The sequence below is a fragment of the Bidens hawaiensis genome, unplaced genomic scaffold (assembly GCF_021521415.1).
Source record: "Bidens hawaiensis isolate Kalapana, Puna unplaced genomic scaffold, B.hawaiensis_p1.1 tig00020232_1, whole genome shotgun sequence".
NCBI lineage: Eukaryota > Viridiplantae > Streptophyta > Magnoliopsida > Asterales > Asteraceae > Bidens > Bidens hawaiensis.
Window position 1 is genome coordinate 26,187 of NW_027493080.1, and position 20,719 is coordinate 46,905.

Consider the following 20,719-nt stretch of genomic DNA (forward strand, 5'->3'; position numbering starts at 1 on the left):
TGAAGGTTCTCTAACAACTTGTTCATATTTCTTTCATTTCATAAACTACTCACACATTAATCAGAAATAGCAAACGAAACCGATGGATGATTCCAAACTTGAAGAACTAAAGTTGTTCGTTGAAAGCTGCCAATCGGATCCTTCAATCCTTCATAAACCATCACTAGGGTTCTTTAAAACCTTTCTGCAAAGGTATAATTACTTATTATTATTATTATTATTATTATTATTATTACAATTTCGGGTTTATTGATTCATTTAATTGTTTGTGTTCAGTCTCGGAGCTAAAATTCCACCAGCGTCAACATCCGTGAGCCCTAATTTTCACTTATTGTATCGATTTAGTGCTTGTTTAAGTATTTATCGTTTTTAACGATGTAATCGAGCCAAGCACGAGCTTGATTAGCCTCGAGTTCGGCTCGTTTTAACTTACGAGAGCTTGAGCTCAGCTCATTTTCAAAAGCTGAGCTCATTTTAATAATAATAATAATAATAAAATAATAATAATAATAATAATAATAATAATAATAATAATAATAATAAAAGAGCTTGAAAAATAATTAAAAATAATAATATTATTACTAGTTATTTTTCAAGCTCTTTTTCAAATGGTCGGGCTGAGCCCCCCCACCCGGAGCTACTTGAGCTTGGATCAATAAAAAGCTACCGAGCCCAAGGTTTTTCTCATTTTAATTATTAATTAATAGTAATAATAACTAATTATTATTATTATTAATGTTATTATTATTATTATTAACTTTAGTCTCGTTTAAGTTTAAGGTTTTTCTCAAAATATTTAAAAAAATTAAAAATGTATATAAGTTAATTAATAAATAATAAATGTGCCAGGCATGGGCTAGGGGTGTAAACGAGCCGAGCACGACCTCAACTAGGCTCGAGCTTGGCTTTGGCTTGTAATGACTTATGAAAGCTCGAGTTTGGCTCGTGAGGTTGTTTTTTCAAGCTCGGACTTGGTTTGGGCTCAGGTTGTTTATTATTGATTAGTTAATTCATATACATTTTAAATTATTTTTATTTAAAAATACGTGATTAAGATGTCCATCGACTGATTTTGTTAAAAAACAAATAACCCTTGATTCTTTTGATGTATTTTTATTTACTTGCTTTTCTTTCACATTTTTTAAATATATTTTGTTAATTTTTTTTTCTTGATATTACCGAAAAATGAAGGGTGCTGAAAATGGACACACGGCCAACGAGGATATTGTTGAGTCTGACCTGGAGTTAGATGATTCTGATGTCGTAAAACCTGATGATGACCCTCCACAAAAGGTGGTAAAAGTTGATGAATTTTGACTTGGTCAACTACCGTTATGCAAGTGTTCCTTTTTCGTAATACTGTTATCAAATATTTACCTTTGATTTTAGATGGGAGATCCCTCGATTGAAGTTACTGATGAAAACCGTGATCTTGCACAAAATTTGAAGTCAAAGGCTATTGAGGCAATCTCTGAAGGTATGTTCTGTAAATTGCTGAGGTGGCAAATTGGGACGGGTGGGTAGGGTAGCGGCCAGCGGGTCAAAATGGGTTCAGATGGAATTGCTGAAACGGGTCAGTTTTTAGTACGGGTTGAAAAAACGGAACTGGTTGTGTTGACTGTTGATCCACGAACACTTATTCTTAATAAGTAGTTATGTGATATGTATGAGTAATGACAATATTGTTATATTAATAATCTGAATCTTTGATTAAAACAGTTTTTTTTATGCATTTCGACCCGCAACTCACATGAGGTCAGTTGCAGCGTTTTATTAAGTAAACTGGTCAAAATGGCTACCTTTAATATGCTGATGTTTTTATTTATTTATTTTAATTTAATCTGTCTACTGTTCTTTGAAAAAATATTATGCCGCAGGCAATCTGGATGAAGCCATAGATCACCTAACTGAAGCTATAACACTAAATCCAAGTTCGGCTATATTGTATGCCACGAGAGGTATTTCTCATTTGCGAAATAAAAGATTAATATTTAAGTGGTATTTGGATCTGTGTTTTCAAAGTGATTGTCGTTCCCCTAAATAATCATCAAGTTAAGATCAAAATCATATATGTTCAACTCCTAAAACTGATTATTTTAATAATTATTACAAACTCACATCCAATTATCCAAATCTAACTGTCTTGCTTTTGAGTTTTCATTTGGTTATTTATAATTTCGTCTTTTGTGCATAATTGCAGCTAGTGTATTTGTGAAACTCAAAAAGCCGAATGCTGCAATTCGAGATGCCGATGCAGCGTTAAAGGTCTGTCTTTATACCTTAGCTAATAGCGGTTAGCGCTCACTGCATGAAATAGAAATGAAGTTTTTTTTTAATTTTAGCAACCAACTTCATTTTACTTGATTTTATTTGTAAATTGCTATTTCACAGTCAGAAATGTGAAAATATCTGAAAAGCAATATTAATTAAATAAATAATTATATTTACGTGTTTGCAAAGATAATATATTTCTTCAGAAAAGTATATTTGAAAAAATATATTATAAATTAAGTTACATGCCATGTGGACTGTGGTATATGCATATAAACTAAATTAATGACGTTCACATGCTGCTTTTTTGCTACAACCCGTAATAAAATTTCTCTTAGTGGTTAAAATTTTAAAATGACTAAAACACCCTTTACAATAAAAAATAAGAAATAAATTATGATTTTTGTGGGACCCATAACCACCGCCACCAATACGGATGGTCCCTGTGGTATGTCTGTATAATGGATTCGGTACATAGTTTTCTGGACATTACAAACTCAGTCCAGTGTTCTGCAACTGTTAAACTTTTATAATGACTAAAATACCTTTTATAATAGAAAAAGGAAAACCTAGGTCTCCTTTTGTGCCTAGTTTAAATTTTTTTTCTAAACAACTTAATCTTTCATCATTTGAATTTTGCAGATCAATGCTGACTCCGCAAAAGGGTATAAAACACGTGGACTGGCAAGGGCTATGCTTGGTCTTTGGGAAGAAGCGGCACATGATTTGGGCTTAGCATCAAATATAGATCATGACGAGGAAATCGGTTCAACTCTGAAAAAGGTTCTCAGCCCATTTTTTAATCTTCATTACATATATGCAAAATTTGACCTGTAGGAGGTCAGTTGACTCATTTTTTAGGTAGACAAGTTGAAAAACGACTTCTGGTATCGTTATCAATTTACCTTATTATCCTATTTCAGATTGAACCTAATGTCCACAAGATCAAAGAGCATCGAAGGAAGTATGAACGGCTAAGGAGAGAGAAGAAAACTAAAGCAACTGATCATGGAAAGCAAAAGGCCCAAGCTGAAACCGAGGCATGTTACTATTTGTAAATTTAGAAATTCATCATAATTTTTATTATTTAATTTATGATTTTAACAAAATCTAACATCTGATCACTAAATTTTGATATTGGGTCAGGGAGATCTGATTCTAACAGTTTTGATTAAGTTAAAACACGGTTTATTTGAGGCTAACATATAGTTTTTCTTTTGCTGCAGCCTGTGAAGACTTCAGCTCAAACATACGGTATGTGATTTCACCTTTATGCTCATGCTATTAAACGATATCCCAACATGATTAGTGTAATATTAAAAGACTACTGTTTGTTTTATGCACTATATATTCCTCATTATTCTGGCCCAACCCTTCTGGTAAGGGTTGGGTGACATGTCATAACCTTGTGTGCAGGCGGGTTTGGTTGATCTTAAACATTTTTTCTCAGCTTTAGTCTTTTATATTGATTAATCAGGATGTAATGTATTAAATATTACTCTATATATAAAAGGATAACTAATGAATACTGTAGCAATCTACAGTAAAGTTTATAGTTATACAGTTTTAGTCCCTGTTGCTTGAGTTATACATATTTTAGTCCCTGCTATTAATTAATATATATGTGTTATATATTTAGCACCTTGATTTTGTCTATGTCTGATTTAGGCCCCTACCTTTTCACATCCTTTTGTATATTTAACAGGACGGACATGTTAGGTTATATCTCTAATGGGATGAACTGAGGTCATATCTTATCTCTTAACGGCTCAAACTCATGTTGTGTATTGTCTCTAACATGTTTATTGGGGTTATGTTTTATCTAGAACCAATACCAACCGAATTTTCTTTGCGGGACACACGATAAAATAAACGCATACGTTGCACAACTACGGCGCAACGCGCCGGGGGTCTACTAGTTAAATACTATATTGTTACAATAATAATATAATTCATCAAATAAAGTAATTAAGGAGGGTTTGTGTGCTTTAGAAATGCACGCTGGGTGACTTGCGACCAGGGGCGCGAGTGAGGCGAGTTGCGTGTGAGCTACTTTATATCACTGGTTAAAATCTTGAATTGATCCAAGCTTAAAACGAGCTCGGGCCTAGCTCAAGGTTGAATTGGAACTCGTTTGATAACTTCGCTTAAGCCAGAGCTTCATACACGAGTTAGAAATGTGCCTATTATTTATAGAATATAATAATGTTTTGTATTATACAATGTAATATATAGTTACTTGGTAAATGTTTGTGGATTTAATAAAAAATTGAAGAATATATAATAAATATGTAGAAAGTAATTAAAAATTGTAAATAAAATTTGATATGTTACATAAATACAATCTTGTTTTAATGTTTATATGTGTATATGTTAATGTTTAGGTGAAGTAATTGCCATTCACAAAGCTAGCGAGTTGGAAACAAGGTTGACCGCTTCATCAAAGTCAAACCAGCTAGCCATTTTGTACTTCACAGCTACATGGTGCGGGCCCTGCCGCTTCATGGCTCCTGTCTACAAAGACCTGCGGCTAAGTACCCCAAAACATTGTTCTTGAAAATTGACATTGATGAAGCGAGCGATGTGGCTGCAAAGTGGAACATTAGCAGCGTGCCAACGTTCTTTTTTACTAAAAACGGAAAGGAAATTGACAAGGTTGTTGGGGCCGATAAATCTTCACTTGAAACGAAAATCGCCAAGTATGCTTCATGAGCTAGCTTCTTTTCAACATTTTGTTTTAAAATGTTTTAAAATATATGTTATGATGAGGTTGTGGATAAATAGTTAAATACTGTCGTGGATGTGTGTCGGGTCGGAACATAGGTTATGTTGACTTGTGTATCCTTTGAGTCGTTTGACCCAAACTGAGTTAACGTTTGGCCGGTCTGATCGGTCGGGCAGTTTGTGATTTTTGCGTATTCCAAACTTTTGATCTTAAGGGTGCTAATGGTCGTGAACACGAACCTGGAACATGGTTTGTTGGGTGCTTATGGTCGTGACATGAATCTGGAACATGGTTCGCGTATCACGTGTTGAAATCCAATTCTCATTACATATTTAACGCAAGGGTTTATTTATTTATTTATTTATCAAACTGGTTCCGGTTTAGGTGAACAAAAGTCAAAAACGATTTTTCACAAACTGGTTTTCAAGTAGAAAAGAACGTTTCGGTTTCCAAACAGTTTTGGTTTTCGACTGTTTTTTTACATGGTTTGGTTTTAACAAGTTCCAAACTGGTTTCGGTTATCTTGCTACGCTATAACCGACCCAAGTTAGTTCACCTAAACGTGTATGTGGGTTCGCTTTAAAATGGTTAGGATTGTGTTTTACGCTACGAGTTAACGTACGAATTAAATTTATGTAAATAGACCCATCTAATATTTATTATCATTATTTGTTTTGCAAAATGTATAATGTTGATGTCTAAGACTAATATAATATATGTTATTTTAAATTGATATTGATTTCTAATAATATATTGAATGAAGTCTCATAGTTATTTTTCTATACAAGTTTAAGGAGAAAAATAATCATGACATCATAATTGCTTCGGTGTAACTTTAGAACATATATAGTTAGAACTTGTCTCGTGAACGAGTTAAGCCGTACCCGTCTAAATTTAAGTTCGACTTATGTAAATTATGGGAGGTTAAGCTCGGACTTGACTTGTTTCAAGATCTACTAAAGTATAAGCTTGCCTTGTGAAAATTTTTCTAGCACAAAATTTGTTTGGGCTTGGCTTATATATTATTTATTAGAAAATATATAACTATTTTATTTACGTATATAAATATATTATTTATAAGTATAACATAATATATATTAAAAGTATATATATAAATAGTAGGCTCGTTCAAGTTTTCAAAGATAATTAAGCTCAATAAATGGCTCAAACCTATTAATATAAGTGAGCTCCAATGGAGGCTCTGGGCTCGATACCAGCTATCAAATGAGCTTCGATGTAGACTCGAGTTTCGGAAGGCGATGGCCGTTCGTGAACGACATTACCAAGGACTCCACCATCAGAAGCCTCCTACGAACTTGCAACGTAGAAGGCCGCTTGAGGGAAAAAAACATGAAAACTAAAACATGTGGTCATGAAAAGTTTATAGATAGTAAAGAGTGTGTTAGCCTTTGATATATGGATAATAATCAAACCCAAACCCGACATGAAAAATAAATACATGAAGTATTTGCCTATTTGGGATATGAACGTTTACAATTGGTTTTAGAAGTTTTTAAGAACTTGTGACGGATATGATATTAGGTGACACATACTCAATCATTCATTCTTGTTGCCCATAATCGAAACCACACACACATATAATGGTATAGAATACGAAAAATAGTATGTTAATGTTAAAGTTGTTGAAAATTTGAACTTGTTAAAATTACATAAACGCGCATGTCTTTATTGATAGTTTAACATCATGTTTTAGGTAGTGGGCATCTCAACGAGTGGATGCTTGCGGGTATGAAATTGAGATTACCAAAACTCGTTCCATACCCGACCAATTATCTTCCCTACATTAAAGATCACATTCCTAGAAATATAAAAAAAGAAAAACAAAAGCTTCATAATAACCTTAGAAAGATTTCGATAAAGAAAAATGAAATAAAGGAAAGAAGGCATGCGGTGATGACAGAACGATAGAGAGCATAAAGTAGAAAGATGCACAATCCAAATTGCACCTTCGTCATATGTGCTCTCTATCTTCTGTCAGCAACACCATCGAGACACTTCAACCCATTTCATTAGTCGAAATCTTTTATCCGGCCGCTCGTTCTTCATAACAGAATATAACCAACAAGTAACAAGTAGATAGATCATGAAAAATGAGATGTTTTGTGCATAAACTTATATTTGAACTTATCAAAGCACAAATTGAATGCTAAAACCCTTAACTTATATTGAAAGAAAACGTTAAATGTATGATATAAAGAATGATATTTTGAATATGCTCTAAGTAGAAACTTCACCCAAGTTTATGTATTTATAGGCCATCATGGTAGAGGACAGCATAAATGACAGGTTCTAGAAGTTCTAGAATGTTAAATAAAACACACTTGTATTGTATATTTCTGTCCATAATTCTAAAACTTGTGTTACATGTGGTTTGTGTATACAGTGTATTACATTCTATTTATTATAACAAGTTTTTCGAAAGTTATTGTTCGTTGTGGCAAGTATGCTGTGGGAAGTCCGTCGTTACTGGTTCAATTCGTTACGATAAAAGTTTTGCGACAAAAGTTTTATTACTAAAAGGGGTCAAAATGTAAAAATAGTTATTATCAAAGTCGAGGGCCAAAAAGTAATTGAGTGAAACTAAAGTTGAAGGGGCATAAAGTATATATGTTAAACTTTTGTGGCAAAAGTCTAATGAATCAAAGTTTGTATTTAAAGTTGAGGGGGCAAAAAGTATATACACCAAACTTTAATGGCCGAAGTCTAAGAAACTAAACTTTACAAGTTGCCATTTGATATACATATAACATTACATACGTCTAAAAACCAGAGTTTATAATTAAACCCCGATCCCTATAGTTCGACCATAGATGATCATAATGCACTTGGTAACACTTGTATTTGAGAACATTACAACTTTTGAACATAACTTGCTATCTTATAATTACTAAACTAGCTTGTAGACTCATGCTTATTCATCTGACGTGTAAGAAATTAACGCAGAGCTATACATCCATTATGAAAGACAAAACCGAATTAGGGTGAGTACGGTTTGGTCTGGGTCGGTTTTAGGCAAAAACCGAACCAAAAACCAAATCTCCGATTTTGGACTTTTCAAAACTGTTCGGTTTCGGTTTTTGGGTTTTTTGATTTGGTTTTTGTCAATTGAGTTATAAAATTTTGAGCCAAAAAACAAAATTTGTCCCAAAGTAATGAATTTAGGCCTAGATTATTTTGTTAATTATTAACTAATTAATTATTAACATTTTAGCTAAAGTATTATTAATTAAGTTTCCTATTTAATAAATTCTTATAAATTACTCACAATAAAAAATAAAAAATGAATATCTCAAATTTGATTCTGTATTTTCGGTTATTGTCACATGCAAAACCAAAACCGAACCATGAGTTCGTTTTTCACAAAAAACATAAAACCAAATTGTCGGTTTTTGTTATAATTCGGTGCATTCAGTTGATTCTTTTAGCTTTCGGTTTTATACGCACCCCTAAACCGAATCATACAACATCCATCGCGTCTAAATAAACATCCTTCTTAAATCAAAAACCCAAACAACTAAACATAAACAATGAACTAACAAAAACTTTAGGGTGTAATAAGTAATTACTCGAAAGGTGAAGGGCTGGTGGGTTACATGTGTAGTGGTACTATGGTTCACACAAAAGAAGGTGGTACAAAACTCATGGGATCCGGGTCAGAAGAAGGGTGGTTTTATAAGGTACAATGACTTGGTTTTGAAAGGTTCAAACCATAGTTGTTAGCTTTGTACAATTTCTATACCATCATAACTTTTAGATGATCTTAAGATATTGTTCATTTTACAAGGACACTAGACTTGTACTCTCTATCACACTATCACTCATTTATTTCCAAATCATAGTTGTTAGGATTGTAATATTATTCTTCACACATTTTTGTGACCGCAACTATACTTTATTATTATTTTTTAACATAATTTTACTTTTACGTTGCATTTGCAAGGTTATAAATCCGTAACCTCACATTTGTGAGGAGGACGCCATAGACCAACTAGTTATGAGTTTTTTGCAACCATGTATGTAAAAAGTCGAATTACGTATATTTTTTTTCCCTATATCGATGAATCAAGTAAAATAAAAAAAGCAAATGTAATTTTATGATTTAATTTTGTAAATATAAAAAAAATGATTGAAATGCAATGTTTATTTATTTTTTCAAAAATTAGAAAGAATAAACAAATTTCGTTTTCACATAGAACCACACGTTAGCAAACGTCTAAAACTTTTAGAAAAAATAATATGAACAAAATAGTTTGATTGTTTTTTATGTAAATAACATACTATATGTATCTAATAAGTATTAAACTGAAAAAAAAAATATAAACACCGGAAAAAAATAATTAAACTTTATTGCTAATTATGGTCTTCACTAATTTAGTGTCTTGTATCTTAATTCTCATAGCTTTAATTTTTTTATTTTCATTTTAGCACACACACATATAAACACATACAATTAAGTTAATTATGAGGGAATAGTGATGGAAAGTAAATAGTAAACACAAAATATAAAAACCTCAATTTTACCTTTTAACTTTTACTTGATTTAATTCATTCACATAATAAATATGATTCAAACGAATTTGATGATTTTCATATGTGGACCGATATCATGTCAGATATGAAATCAAATGTGATTTTATGGTTCAACTCTTTGTGGTCACCTTTAAACATATTAATTTACAAGTTATGAAGTTTTAATACGTTTCTGTTATTTAAAATTCTTTCAAAACCTTTATGGTTAAATTTATGTAACCAAGTTTGTCAACAGTATCGTAACTTACCTTTTATCTGATTATGAAAACATATCGAAATAATATAATAGAGTCAAAACTTGAATGGATTTATAAGAAGAAAGTTAACGTACAAATGAAATTAACGTGCTAATTGTGAGAATCAAGTAGAGTAATTATATATACGGGTAAAGTAATTATGTAATATCATCATAGAGTAATTATGTAATTCTCTATGATGTAATTACATAATTACTCTATTTATATATATAATTATTGTACTTGATTCTCACAATTAACACATTAATTTTATTTGTATTTGATCCAAACCCAGTTCTTTAAAATAGTATATTGACCATAATGAATACATGTTATGCATAATATAGTGGCATCCAAACTATATGAGGTCTCTATTAATGCAGAAGTGACAACACACACATAAACGATAATCACGCAAAAATAGAAAATATAAACGACACAAACTTTAACGTGGTTCGGTCCCATATATCAGATGACATACACCCACGAGCTACAACTAAGGTTTTCTTAATTAACACACAACCAAGATTACAATTACATAACAAAGTAAAATAGAGATAAAACTATGTTTAACAATTAACTTAATGAACACGAAACCAATGCGATCCCGCTAGGTTCTCCTTGTCTCCAGTTTAAGCCTAAACCCAAAACCTGCCCAAAAAGCCTTCACAAATTCTAACACTATCAAAAAAGTATGCTCGTATAAAACAAATGACCCAAAATTAATATTGGTCATACTGTTTGTGTTTTGAATTTCCCTAAATATTTTTTTCATTTTAGAGGAAAATCCCAAATATATAAACAAAATACATAGTGATGAATAGTGTTCACGAAAGAAAATCTCAACAATATGTGTAGGAAGTTCAAATAGATGCTACACATCACAATGAATCCCTAAAAAACTATTACCCCGCGTATATTTTTATATGTAGATGCGTATTAAGCTATCTGACGCATATAAGATCTCCATTAAGGATGGATTCATGTCTCCTCTCCCCTTCTAAGCTTCTAAATCAGCATTCGCACCTTCTAATTCGCGGGATCGTTCCATTTCCATCATTGTGATATACGCATGTGGCGCCCAACCTATGTATTCAAGTCAAACTGGTCATTCGTGTATGATTAAAGCAATAAATGTATAGTAAATAAAAACATATACTATTATAACACGTTACCATTTTCGTGATTCGGAAATGGGAAGAATTGTAAATAGCAGAATGCAGAAACAGTCGTTCCTACAAATATAGAAGATACAATTTAATCAGCATTTTGGAAAGAAAGAGTTAATCAAACTTTGTTTTATTATATTCAAATCAACTTTGAGATGGAAAACCTATGATTGCTCCGGTAAACACGTCTGTCCAATGATGCCAATAGTCATCTACACGACTCACTCCAACTAGTGCGGCGAAAAGATATGGTAACATGACTATACATAGGTTATGGGCATGACCCTTGTTATTAAAGGCTTTAAGTTTTCCACATAAGTACCAAGCAAGGAAGCCAAGACCAGCAAATGACCCTACATTTTTTATTAGTCATGTCCATAAGTTAGTAGTGCAATTCTACTCATTAAAAGCTATCAATTTCAAAGTAATAATGATAAGATAATTTGAAAGTGTACATGAAGTATGCCCACTAGGGAAGCTTTTATATCCTTCTTTTATTATAAGTCTCTCTCCATGGCATAATACATCTCCATCATTGCCAAATGCCTACATATACATGTCACATTTCATTAGAAAATAAACAAGTTCAGGTTATATGCATTTTGCTAGCATTAAACATTCATACCGATTTACCATCTGGAAAACATCTGTAATAGAAATTTGGTCTTGGTCGACCAGTGGCATCTTTTATCGAATCAGTAATGACAGCCGTTATCAAAAGTGCGTATAAAAGACCTGAATTTCAACCCACAAGCAAATATTTGTTATTCACTTGCCTTCTCTATGCATATACTTTGTCTTGTTCTAAAGAAAACACAACTCGTTACACATCATAGTTTTTAAATGACATGTATCTTTTTGCGGCATGTTTTCTTTAACACGTAAGTGTTTCATCGTATTAAAAAACACAAGTTTTTATTAATTTAGTGGCTATAACATCATTCAAGAAACATTGTGGTTAATTGGTTATAGCTAAATCAAAAGAAAGGTAAAAGTACTCACCAAGCACAGCATTATGCACATCATAGACATCCTTTCTCTTATTATAATAAATAAAGAATATCGTAATTGGTACTATCCCTGCATAGAACTATATAAAGAAAGAGCTTAGTGTCACCTCCCATTGATAATAACCTATACAAATTCTTGAAATTTTGTAATATGACTATGTTTTCTCTAATATCATATTTTATTATGATCTTTCATAAGTCTCATGTTTTTTAATGACAATAATAGTTTTTAAAAAAACCTCGGTAAGGAACTAGAGAGGACAAACACAACCCAATACGAAACACGACTCATTACAAGAGACTCACAAAAGTAGGGTTGTCATAACATGTCAGACACGACACGATAAGACATGTTGGCATGTTGTGCTAAACACAAACACGACACGATAACTAATCGTGTTATTTTTTCCAAACACGAACATGTTTAGTAATATGTTAACTTGTTAAGACCTGTTGAGGGACCTGTTTAAAGACAAAATGAATAATACATGTGTAACGAAACCAAAATTTTCAAAACGAGCATAAAAGTCTTAATTAATAGATAATCCATAACATATTTGAAACAAGAAACCACAAATCCAAATAACAGACTAGAAACAAAAGATGACAAAACATATTTGAAACAAAAAACCATAGATGCAAATCATAACATCCATAAAAAATATAATATCGAGTTCTGAGAGACATTGGTGAAATATCGTTTGTAAGTATGACTTTAGGTTTAAGAATTTAGGAGTGTATATATATTTATTTTTTAAAAATAAAAATCTATGCAGGTTACTAACAGGTTAACAGGTCTTTGACCTGTTAGGCCACGAATCTAAACATGTCTTAAACAGGTCGACATGTTTAAGACACGAACATGTTAAGCTCAAACCCAAACCTATTAAAACCCATTTCGTGTGGTGTGGTGTTAACAGGTCTGTGTCATAAATTGACAGCCCTACACAAAAGCATGAGAAAGAATGCTCATACCGGAACTGCCCACATAGGAATGGTGTCTTTTTCATAGAACGGGTATTTCATGTCGGTCATCATATCTTCTCCCACATAGCGATGGAAAGGTTCGATCATGTTAAGAAAAACATCAGTTAAAACTAGGAGCAAAAGGACCGCCCAATCCTGCGCATGCTCCTTTAAGACTTGTTTGCCATGGGTGCTAATGGTGTGAGCTCCATTACCCGTATGTCTCTCTGACATTATTACGATTTAACCTATGGAACATACAATTCTACGAATAAGATGTTATTCATGTAGCGTAAAATATGTATCGCGTTTTGTTCATACCCTTAATCGGAACTTTGTGTTATGTTGTTATCTAATTGACATTTTGTATTGTTTAAATTGATGTTAGTTTTTAAAATCAACTTAAGTGCCATTTTCGTGACATGGGAAATGTGCTAGTAACATATCTATTTGTGCCAAGTTTTCATAATCAACTTAACATGCCAAGCAACATGGTGCGGTGTTAAGGTGTCTCCGTCTATTACAGTAGTAGTGGGTTTAAATATATAAAAATATTTGAGAGTATGTTAGTTTTACGTTTTAAAAAAAATAACATGTTTTGCTCATTATTAATTTCATCACACATTCATGTACATGTATTGTAAATTTGTAACTCATAAATGCATAGTCATATATACATAAACAAATGCACATATCTATACGTATATATAAATATTATTATGAACCAACATTTGCATGTTAATATATCTTGGTTCTAAAAAGCGAGAGGCGAAGAAAAACGACGGGGTTTAAAATAGAGCATGAAGCGCCAAGCGCAAAAGCGAACACTTTTTATACGCGAGACGAACATATTTATATAATTCTTATATATGCATATATAATGAGTTTTTAACATCCCGACCAATAATGTATCTATATTTAAGGATTATATATGATTTAGTATATACACTACCTACACACAAAATCTAAAAAACATATTGCATGTACAACATTTAGATGCTTAAAAATATTTTTGCTTACGAAAGGCGAGCGCCTCAACTTTGCTTTGTCGCTTTTTGCCTAAAAATCTCGCCATAGGCCCACCTTTTCAACATTGCTTGCCTTGACTAGCCTAAATTGAAGAGGCCCTCGTCTTAGGACGCCTCTCGCCTTGGCTTGTCTCAGGTGTGCTTTTTAAAACCAAGGTATATATATATATACATACATGTATATATATACATGCATGCATGTATAAACATTCATATAGAGAAGTGTACCTTTATATATACCTAAATCAACTTGTATAAAAAAGTTATTATGGACCTAAATCAACTTGTATATGTATATATGTATGCATGCATGTATATTCATATAGAACATTGTACCTTTATATATAAACAGAAATACATACATATCTATGCACATGAAAATATTATTATGCCTTATGGACCTACATCTACTTGTATATTTGTATATATGCATGCATGTATATATAGATGAATGTACCTTTTATATAAAGGGATAAAGCCAAGAGAGATCAATGGGTTAGGGGAGGGGGGCTCATAGAATCCTGATGGAGATAATTATGGTGCAGGACATGGAGGTTCATAAATGAATATGTAGGCCACTTATACCCATGCAAATTACCCTTTTTGGATCGTTTCTAATTTGCCCACCTTAAATGCACAATTTAAGCTTCACCTATAAGATTTTTTGGTTCATAAACTTGAACAACATTGTGGGATTTTGGGTTTTGTTAACCACTAAATGACACGTGGTTTAGCCAATATGCATGAATGGTTGTTAATTAAATGCATAAATTGTAGACTGAACAATATATGAATGGTGATGGTTTTTTTTATTTACAAACAAAAAAAAGAAGTCAATGGGTTGGCAACAAAGACAGATTCTTTAAAACATCAATAAATTAAGAGGTCGTGAGTTTAAGTCCCCTGAATGGGTAGATGACAAAAAATCGTCTTTCAAAAAATGTTAATAGCTTATTTTTGAGACAAACTAGGTGAATCATTTGTTATATTTTTCTATTTAGTATTTTATCATCATATAGATTACGGTTAAGGTTACGTACATCCAACCTTTCGGTTCAATCATCGGTTTTGTCCACCAGAAGATTACAAATTTGTTATTATTTACAAGGGTAGAGAGTAGGGACCTATGTTGCACGGGAACTGGTACGGGAACAGGAAACGGGCATGGGTACGGGAACGGGAAACGGCAAAACCCAAAAAATCAAGAAACGGGTACGGCAATAAATACATATAATATATATATATACATAGGTAATTAATTACTGGTAACAAATAAATAAATATATAATTTTTGTTTATATATAATGTCATTTAAACATTTTATGTATAAATTTATAAATTGAGGACCAAATGTAAGCTAGTATAGATAGTGAGGGTTAAATGTTAAAATGCATAACCTAATTTAATACTATTTATGTAAATATTAACAAAGTTTAGGGACTAAATGCAAACAATTGAAAGATCAATGGGGTTTATTGTTTAAGCCTAAACCTAATTTAATAAACAGCCTCCTTCTTCTTCTTCTTCCTCCATCTTCTTCTTCTTCCTCCATCTTCTTCCGTTTTCCGGTGCCGGAATACTGTATGTGGCGCCGGAATTCACCAAATGCGGTCTGGAAATAACCTTTAACTTCCGGAAGCGTTTAATAATGGTCCTCGAAGTTCCTGAAACGTTTCGTAATAAGATTCGAATCTTGGAATCGGTCAACGACTGTCCCCAACATCCCGGAGACGGTCAAGAAACGTTTCTAGCCGTCCCCGGCGAGTTTCCGGGACGGGGTACGGCACCCGGGTGGCGTTTCCTGCAACATAGGTAGGGACTACACGGTGATGGGTGACCTCTAGTATTGCTCTTACCCAAGCACACTTCAATATAATGTGTAGCTGTCTCTCGTTCATGATCAAAGCAAAAGTGTGTTGATAGGATTTGGGGTCAAATATTTCTTATGAACTAAGCATATCTAGTTGATAACCGACGTGTGATTCATGTAAGGTGTTACAATCACACCCATTTCCATGTTAGGGACTTGTCATTCTCGATATGTTTTTCTCCATCACTCCGAAAAACACATTTATGAATTTTTTTTGTTTTAGTCCAGGTTCATAAATAAGACGTCGATAAATTTAATAATTTTTATTTCGATTAAGAAAACTTTTAAGTGTATGTTTATTATATCATAGTCGTTGGATTGATCTATTATTGTTATAAAACTGTTTATTATAACGATATTGTAGTTTCTTTTTCAGTAAAACAATTTAAGAGGATTGTCGAAATTTAAATACTTTTTAAGTTCTCTACTCAACCTGATCATATTCGAATCCTATAGTAAGCTAGATTTATTTTTTACTAGTTTGGTTTGGATCGAACCAGTTCCAAACCGATACAAAGCAATACTACATGGGTCACTCTTAGGTCTACATAATGTTTTAAAATTTTCAGTTTTGGACCTTTGCACATATAGCCAAAGAAATTGATGACATGGGTTTATGATTCTTTTTCCAAATATAGAAATGGACTTGTGAATTCTAACCAAAAACACCAAACAAAACTAATGAATGGAATATCATTTGTGACTCGATGCAAATCCATCACAAACATTTGTGATTCAATGCAAAATTATCACAAACATTTGTGATTCGATGCAAATTCATCACAAACATTTGTGATTTGATTCGATTAGGTTATTATAATGAATAATTTGAAAGGTCTTCTTAGAATACGGATCAAAAGAGGTGTGAATCTCGCGGTTCGTGATCTCAATACCAGTGATCCGTATATCATCATCAGAATGGGTAAACAGGTTAGCTTTCTCAAATCTGCCAATTTATTACTCTTCAATGTCTTCGTTTTAGGATTTTATTTGTCATAAATTATAATTTTGAACTTCTATGTTTTTTAAAGATTCCTTATTGGTAAAGATGTGAAATTGTTAAGGGATGTACATTTTTTGGTGTCATAACTTTCAAATATGTAAGTATTGTAAAATTACGTTTTTTTAATATTAAGAAAACATACATGAAATGATGATATAAATAACATGTATGTAGCTTGGTCAGTGGGGGTGTGCGTTTTCAAAATGGTACGTCTCTTAAGAACAAGAATCGTGTAATCATTTGCACCGTAATTAGATTAAATGTTATTAAAGTTAAAGATAGACAATAATCCAATATATCTTGTAATCGAATCAATAGTGTACCTTTCATTATTTAAGATACTTATAAGTTATTATTGTATTTAAGTAAAGATTATAACACGCCAAATAGTGACATGACACTAGATTTTTAGTGACATATCGTTAACGTTACTAAGAGGACGCAGAGTCCTCCCACCATTTCCTAGAATCCCGTTTCATTTTTTTCAGAAAAAGTCAACAAAAAGGAACAAAAAGCATCAAAGTCGTCCGAGGAAAACATTAAGTATTCCACAAATTTAGTGGAAAAAACACCCGGGACAAACCTGGAGGAAGGTGTTCTCGGCCGCCCCCAATTCTTTCCCACTCTTTCTCGGCTCTTTCTCCACTTTGTCCAGTGTTACATGCAATAGAATAATATTGTTATAAATGCCAAGATAAACAAGTTATATTAAGTATACTTTTATTTACCCATAATGACGAGTTTATCTATGTCATGTAATATAAAGTTTGTTTTTTCTTATATTTATTCCAAAAATATTTATAATTATATGCAGAAGGTAAAGACTCGTATCATGGAGAGGGATGTCAACCCCGTGTGGAACGAAGACCTAACTCTTTTCGTTTATAATACCGATCTTCCAATAAAGCTGGTAACATTCATTACTTATTCGTTCATAAGAATAACATTACTTCCTTTGTTAAGATTCGATTATCTTGTTATGATTACTCGATATTATATAATAAGGTTCTAAATATGTATCTATACGCCCCTAGAAAACGATATATATAACGACCATATCAATGTATTATGACTAGGACCATATGATAGTACACATACTAAATGTAGTCTTATATTTATGTTTGTTGATTGTACTTACAACATGATTGTAGGAAGTGTACGACCATGACTTTTTTAGCACAGACGATAAAATGGGAGATGCGGAATTTGACATACAACCATTTTTGGAGGGACTAAAGAGGAATTTAAAGAACGTGCCAAGTGGCACGATTATAAATCGAATAAAACCGACCAAGGCAAATTGGCTGGCTGAAGAGAGCTACATAACATGGAGAAATAATGTGGTTGTTCAAGATTTGTGCCTGAGATTGAGAAATGTCGAATGTGGTGAAGTTGAAATCGAGCTCCATTGGATTGATGTTCTGGGTTGCAAATTGGTTTAAAACACTAATATGTTCATGTCTTGTACATTTGACTGATATTTGGTTTGTTTGTATGTACATGTTTCATATCATATATAATATGTTGAAAACCCGAATTATTTTCCAAGTCAGATAGTACTATGTTCCTTAACTTTTTTTTATGTATCTTTGATAACATGTCGAAATCTAGCTCGAATTATCATGTTAGTTTCTTTAATACGTTTGGTTTGATTAACCATCCTTGTGTAAAACTGATGGATCATTACCAACTATTAGTTACATATTATGATAATTTAATTGCTCAATTTGATAAGTGTAGCAAGTCGGCTAAGGTATCATAAGTGAGCAAAACGATTCGTCTTATGCTTAGTAGATTGAAATGAGCCCCCCTTGTCGAACTCAAATCTATTGAACTCAAACCTTTATGAATCGTTACGTTTTATTTTGGAGGCTAAAATGTGGTTTTCATGAGCTTCACACACCATTATAAGATGACATTACCTGTCGTATACACTACAGAGTCACACAACGTCTTCATCCTTAGTATTGTAATGTAACTATTTTCGAACTTGAACATATTATACTGAAATATAATCATATGCTAGTGTAAGTATCCTAGGATAACACATATCTTGAGGGTTTTTGTATTCAACCAGTTGTATGTTATGAAACTTAATTACGACTTAGTTAACTTTACGGTTCAAATTTCCCTATAACGTAAAATTCTTGCCATTCTTGGAATCATATCAACACAACGTCTTCCATTCCCTTCCAATTCGTTCGATATATGCCTGATCTAAAATAATTTATGTAAGACTATAAAAACATTTTATATTTAACTAGTTTTAGTTAAATAATGAATAAAAACTTCATTGAATAAAAGATGGCCAAAGGAAGCTAAAACTGACAAGAGAACTTAAAACCTAAAAGATTCAAGACAATTCATGTATGAGATTAGTTTTGAATGTTCTTATGAGTGTGAAACATATATGGTAGTATCTGCTCGACTACACAAATCCGTTTACACTCATTGAAACAACATATTATGCAATCCTATAGAATGTAATATACACATGTTAAGTTATTAAACACTTGAAAATTGTAGAATTATTGAAGTGTAATTAATACAACATAAAGTTAGTCATTTAATATGAGGATGATATTGTCTTTATTTTAAATAAGATTATGACTTATGAAATAAGATTTTCAGCTATCATTTAAAACCTCAAAATTATTAAAATTTTGTTGAAGTGTAGTTAATACAACATAAAGTCAGCTTTTAAGATGAGAATGATATTAAACATATGAAATAAGATAAACAATAAAAATATATATGAAAATTATAAAGTTATTAAAGTGTAATTAATACAACATAAAGTTAGTATTTTTAAGAGAGTAATATTATCCTTATTTTAATGAAGATTATGAATTACGAAATAAGATTTAAGTTGTTAATTAAAAACCTTAAAAATTATTAAAAACTTAAATCTTAGTGTACTGGTAAGAAGCCTGACTCAATTAAGGAAGACTATAATCGTTGTGATCTTCAGTTTAGGGCGTTCAGGCTTTGCCACCAGTAGAGCTTCGGGCGGGTGAGTTTTTCTTGAGACTGGAGATAACTTGGAGGCGCTTAAGGGCTTCATATGGATGCGTTGAGCCATGTGGCAGTGACCTTTTGCCATTAAGTCACATGGTACGGAGTAACTAGGCAATTCTTTGTTTATTTGCCGTAAAAAAATAATTTTTTGTTAAAGTGTAGTTAATACAACATAAAGTCAGCTTTTAAGATGAGAATGATATTAACTATATAAAATAAGATTTTAAATTTTAATAATAATCATGAAATAAGATGTACTTGGCCTTCTAGTCCAATCATTTTCTCTCTGATGATATTAGTGAGTTATGCGTGGAGCGTCAAAATCAATATAAACAATTACTCAGGTATTAACACTAAGCTGTTAAAAAAACCATGAAATAAGATTATAATTTTTTTTGGAAAGACCAACGAATCTTTCAAATAGGATAATTGGCTAAATCTATTACACTGGGATATACTCGTATTCCAATTCGGAAAAAACCCTCAACTCCTCTGAACACTCGCCTGAAAGCACGACAGCATGGTGTGATAAAACTCGTTCAGTTCAAGAATCCAACTAGTGAACACACTTACTCGCTTAATCTCTCATATTCACCCGGTAAACTAAATGACAAGGGCAAAAATCTCAACCCTGGATCACATAAAACACCAAATTTCTTCCTTTATTATTTCACCACCAACTCATTGGTTATATCATAACAATAACAATAACAATAACAATAACCATGAACTAAGATTACGAACGAAATATAATAATAGTTATGAAATAAGATTACCACAATAATAATAATAATAATAATCCACTTTATTAGTATCATTTTGCAGTAATCACGGTAACATATTACAGCTACATAACACCACCACTACCACTA

The 20,719-nt window shown here is 32.2% G+C and overlaps 2 protein-coding genes and 1 pseudogene across 3 annotated transcripts; 2 read left to right on the forward strand and 1 right to left on the reverse strand.

The window, feature by feature from the left end:
- Positions 1 to 5,242, forward strand: LOC143560192 (TPR repeat-containing thioredoxin TDX-like; annotated as a pseudogene). The gene is made up of 10 exons (XR_013140074.1): positions 1 to 192; positions 277 to 310; positions 1,192 to 1,293; positions 1,390 to 1,477; positions 1,878 to 1,958; positions 2,201 to 2,265; positions 2,914 to 3,054; positions 3,195 to 3,311; positions 3,498 to 3,525; positions 4,656 to 5,242. The product of XR_013140074.1 is annotated as a TPR repeat-containing thioredoxin TDX-like (transcript).
- A 5,541-nt stretch (positions 5,243 to 10,783) lies between these two features.
- LOC143560176 (putative lipid phosphate phosphatase 4) lies at positions 10,784 to 14,105 on the reverse strand. The gene is made up of 7 exons (XM_077048536.1): positions 12,938 to 14,105; positions 11,955 to 12,042; positions 11,578 to 11,687; positions 11,408 to 11,498; positions 11,117 to 11,305; positions 10,959 to 11,018; positions 10,784 to 10,869 (listed from the first exon to the last, which is right to left on the reverse strand). The coding sequence occupies exons 1-7, from the start codon at positions 13,160 to 13,162 to the stop codon at positions 10,784 to 10,786; spliced, it is 849 nt and encodes a 282-aa protein (XP_076904651.1). The 5' UTR covers positions 13,163 to 14,105.
- Positions 14,106 to 16,339: 2,234 nt separating this feature from the next.
- LOC143560177 (protein C2-DOMAIN ABA-RELATED 4-like) lies at positions 16,340 to 18,375 on the forward strand. The gene is made up of 3 exons (XM_077048537.1): positions 16,340 to 16,756; positions 17,644 to 17,739; positions 17,981 to 18,375. Exons 1-3 carry the CDS (start codon positions 16,646 to 16,648, stop codon positions 18,269 to 18,271), a joined length of 498 nt encoding a protein of 165 aa, XP_076904652.1. The 5' UTR covers positions 16,340 to 16,645; the 3' UTR covers positions 18,272 to 18,375.
- The last annotated feature ends 2,344 nt before the right edge of the window (positions 18,376 to 20,719 follow it).

What these genes read in the sequence shown, in the direction of transcription:
- LOC143560176 (XM_077048536.1), bottom strand. Translation starts at nt 13,162, where the DNA reads ATGTCAGAGAGACATACGGGTAATGGAGCTCACACCATTAGCACCCAT. An exon ending in TTCCTATGTGGGCAGTTCCG is followed by an intron (nt 12,043 to 12,937) that starts GTATGAGCATTC and finishes TTCTTTATATAG; the next exon opens with TTCTATGCAGGGATAGTACC. An exon ending in ATTTCCGAATCACGAAAATG is followed by an intron (nt 10,870 to 10,958) that starts GTAACGTGTTAT and finishes TTGAATACATAG; the next exon opens with GTTGGGCGCCACATGCGTAT.
- LOC143560177 (XM_077048537.1), top strand. Translation starts at nt 16,646, where the DNA reads ATGAATAATTTGAAAGGTCTTCTTAGAATACGGATCAAAAGAGGTGTG. An exon ending in TCATCAGAATGGGTAAACAG is followed by an intron (nt 16,757 to 17,643) that starts GTTAGCTTTCTC and finishes AATTATATGCAG; the next exon opens with AAGGTAAAGACTCGTATCAT. An exon ending in CCGATCTTCCAATAAAGCTG is followed by an intron (nt 17,740 to 17,980) that starts GTAACATTCATT and finishes ACATGATTGTAG; the next exon opens with GAAGTGTACGACCATGACTT.